Source organism: Diadema antillarum, unplaced genomic scaffold (assembly GCF_040938485.1).
Source record: "Diadema antillarum isolate AM-2024a unplaced genomic scaffold, OU_Dant_1.0 seq00000740_RagTag, whole genome shotgun sequence".
NCBI classification, from domain to species: Eukaryota; Metazoa; Echinodermata; class Echinoidea; order Diadematoida; family Diadematidae; genus Diadema; species Diadema antillarum.
The window spans coordinates 822,908-826,276 of NW_027271638.1; the positions used below are offsets into that span (position 1 = coordinate 822,908).

Genomic DNA, 3,369 nt, shown 5'->3' on the forward strand with positions numbered 1-3,369 from the left:
CAAGAAAATGCTAGTGCTTTGAAATTTAGCATTAGTCATGAAAAGGTTATAATGATAATAATACGGTCTTATTTACCCAGGGTAGCCTCTTCAGTGTTGCCACTGCTCTACCAGAGGGCCCTGCTATTATTATTACCCTAGCGTTGCCAGGTACCCATTTATACACCTATGCATAATTACATTATAGAGTCTGCAAAATTTTCAGCTTACAATAGTGTTGTAATCCGATAATCCTATTCACAGTGGATGTCCTAGAGGTTACATCTTTGTTTGTTTGTTTGTTTGTTGCTGTTGTTGTCATTGTTGTTTGTGTGTGTGTGTGTGTGTGTGTGTGTGTGTGTGTGTGTGTGTGTGTGTTGGGGGGTCCCATTCATTGAGCAGAGCATAGCTTTGAGATTAAGCCCTTGGTTCAATGCTTCAGAAGAGCATAAATACTTATACCCCTTTTCAACTCTGATGCATTCATGATGTATCTTTCTTTCATCCTTCCCCCATGTATGCATTTACACAAAACATATGATACTTAATTTCAACATTTAATACGTACGTAGATATAAAGATGGAATACATACCTTCTCTGTTTCCCTCGTTGCCTCAGTTCCACAAGTAATTGTAGAACGCAAGTCGATCTGCACTACACAGATATCCATATTTATTTTTATTCAATACGACGACAACTTCACATAATAATGATAATAGCTGGGTTTTTTTTTTCTGTAGAATGCATTTCACACTTGTTATCCACTGTCTAAATGCGGTTTACGCACTATTATTACCCTTGTCTTCAAGCCCAAGTAGCAATGATGCAAAGTCATGATAAAAGACAAAAAAAAAAAAACTAATAGAGATTTGTAGTGCCATTCTTCTTTCTTTGATGTAAAAAAGAAAAATCTGTCATTATCATACTAGAAGGCCCAATGTAAAATTAACATAATTGTTGCGGTGGTCTTTATTTTTAGAGATTAAAGAGAAATGATGAAAGAAAAAAATTAATAAATAAAGGAGAAAAGAAATATCCAGCAAAATGAAATAAATTAACATTATTTTCTTGAAACCATTTTTAACATTGAAATAGTTATCATGTTCGTTTGCTTGTTCTTATGTTTGTTTCATATTGGAAAGCATTCCTGAGGTACCTTAAACGTGATTTATGTTCTTATTTTGTAGGGTTATGGTGTCTACTCTTGGTTATGCTAACACTCCATTTCTGTAAACAATTGAAATTTGTGTAACAACAAAGTTAAAAGTACCCATACCAAAACCTGTGGAGCTACAAACAATGACAAACAGAACTGTTACGTCTAAGTACCGGCAAACTCACTGACAATCTTACAGTGGTTTAATTATTCTTACCGTGTACAATGCTACTGGTGATATCTTATCAATCTATCGTTTTCGCTACACGTACCTACGATTTTAATGTTGTTAATCATGCTAATCGTGCAGTTATAAGTTTCCTTTATACCTACGAAAATTCATTTCCCTACGTTTTGATATCATTTTCACTTTCTCCCGCAGAGGAATCGGCAACAGAGAAACCACTTCATGTTCTGCCGGAACCGCCGGTTGGTCAGCGCGTACAGGATGGGGTTGATGGCCGAGTTCGCCCACATGAGGTTCTCGCATATGCTGAAGGTGAAATCGCTGATGCAGTTGCTTTCGCCGCAAATGGCGGAGGAGAGGCTAGCGACTTCGAACGGGACGCAGCAGACGGCGAAGAAGAAGACGAGTATAGCCAACTTCATCGCTAACTTGATGTTCTCCTTCACGTCTATGGCGGACGCCAACTCGCTGTCGGCTCCGGAGGTGTTGCTCATGCAGACGGTTTGCGTCACCGTCTTGGTCGTGCTTTTCTTCGGGCCGTCCACGTTCGCTGACTTATGTGGGTCTCCAGCGACTGTGGTGATCTCGGTTGACATTGAAGAGGGATCGTCCTTGACCTTTCGTTTAACCTTCACCCGCTTGAACTGATTCCATTGCTTCTTGATCTTGATAAAGATAAGGATGTTAAGGATGGCGATGCAAGTCAACGGCACGTACGTTGTCGACGTGGTTACTGAAAATGTCACCACCGGGTCTATCACGTATTCCATGTAGCAATATTTCGTGTAGTCGATTGTACCTTTTATTCCGCCGAAAGCCGTCCAGCCGAACGACAGCAGAGAAAAATACGACGTGAAGAAGATCCAGGTCAAGATTATGGCGATCCGCACGCGTCTCTTGGACATGAACGTCGTGTATCTCAGTTGCTTCGACAACAAACTGTGACGATCGAAGCTGATCATAACGATCATTGATATAGAAATTGTTATGACGAGGTAATCCACCATCGTGTAGAGTTTGCAGGCGTACTCACCGAACAACCAGCGACCGCTGATTATTCGTGACAGATTGATCGTCAGGGAAGACAGCCCGACGATGAAATCGGCGATAGCCAGGTTTAGGATGATGAGATTAGCCACTTGCTTCCGTATCTCGCTGTCCGTCGCGTAGGAGAGGATAACAAGAAGGTTCCCGACGACGGTGACGATGATGAAGAAGATGTATGCCGCGACGGTCGCGATCATACCGGGTCCCCATATCTTACTCGATGCCGAAGTCCCGTTGGCCAAAGTTGCGTCTTCGTTGTAATAAGATGTAACGACGTCCATGACCTGTTTCAACAATATATTTGGATAGGAACAAAATAGCATGCTATCAAACCTGCAGAATCTGCCAGTCACAGGATGCTTACGTGATGCTAACGTGATGCGTTGATATTAAGTCATTTATATAGAAAGACAAAAAATGATTTAAAAAAGTACGATAACAACATCGGCAGCAACAACAAAACCTCAGCACTTACGTTATTACTTTGCTACTGTTCTAGTGTCTTTGAGGTACAAGACTCGACATTTAGCGGCAATTAGGTGGCTCGGTAGCCCTGTGAATTTAAAAATTAGTCACAGCACTTTGTATTTAGAAACCTTTGTCATATCTGGTAGCTTTGACAGAGTATCATAGCTTCTTCTGTTATATTACTGTTTTGGCTCTTTTGTATGACCTTCTGATATTCATTCGGGACAGAAAAAAAACGAACGAAATTGGATGATGATTAGATTTTAATGTTTGACGTATTCTCAGTCTATGGAAAGGAAGGGAAACGCTTTTTTTTCAAATTCATATTTCTCATAGAACGTGTGGCTGAATGTTAATGTATTATATACCATAGGAAAGGTTTTATATATACTTTAAGCATGAGTGAACACCGTGGTTTTCACTCCCGAGGCACAAAAGTAAAAATTGGAAAATGAACAAGTTGTCGTTCATGCGCAAATCAAATTACCTTTAATATGGTATATAATGCATTGATTTTCATCAAAAACTTCT

General features: G+C 40.0%; 1 protein-coding gene across 1 annotated transcript; it reads right to left on the bottom strand.

Moving 5' to 3' along the window:
- Positions 1–1,502: 1,502 nt before the first annotated feature.
- On the bottom strand, positions 1,503–2,651 carry LOC139738410 (histamine H3 receptor-like). Its single transcript, XM_071649047.1, has one exon. The coding sequence runs from the start codon at positions 2,649–2,651 to the stop codon at positions 1,503–1,505; it is 1,149 nt and encodes a 382-aa protein (XP_071505148.1).
- Positions 2,652–3,369: the final 718 nt, after the last annotated feature.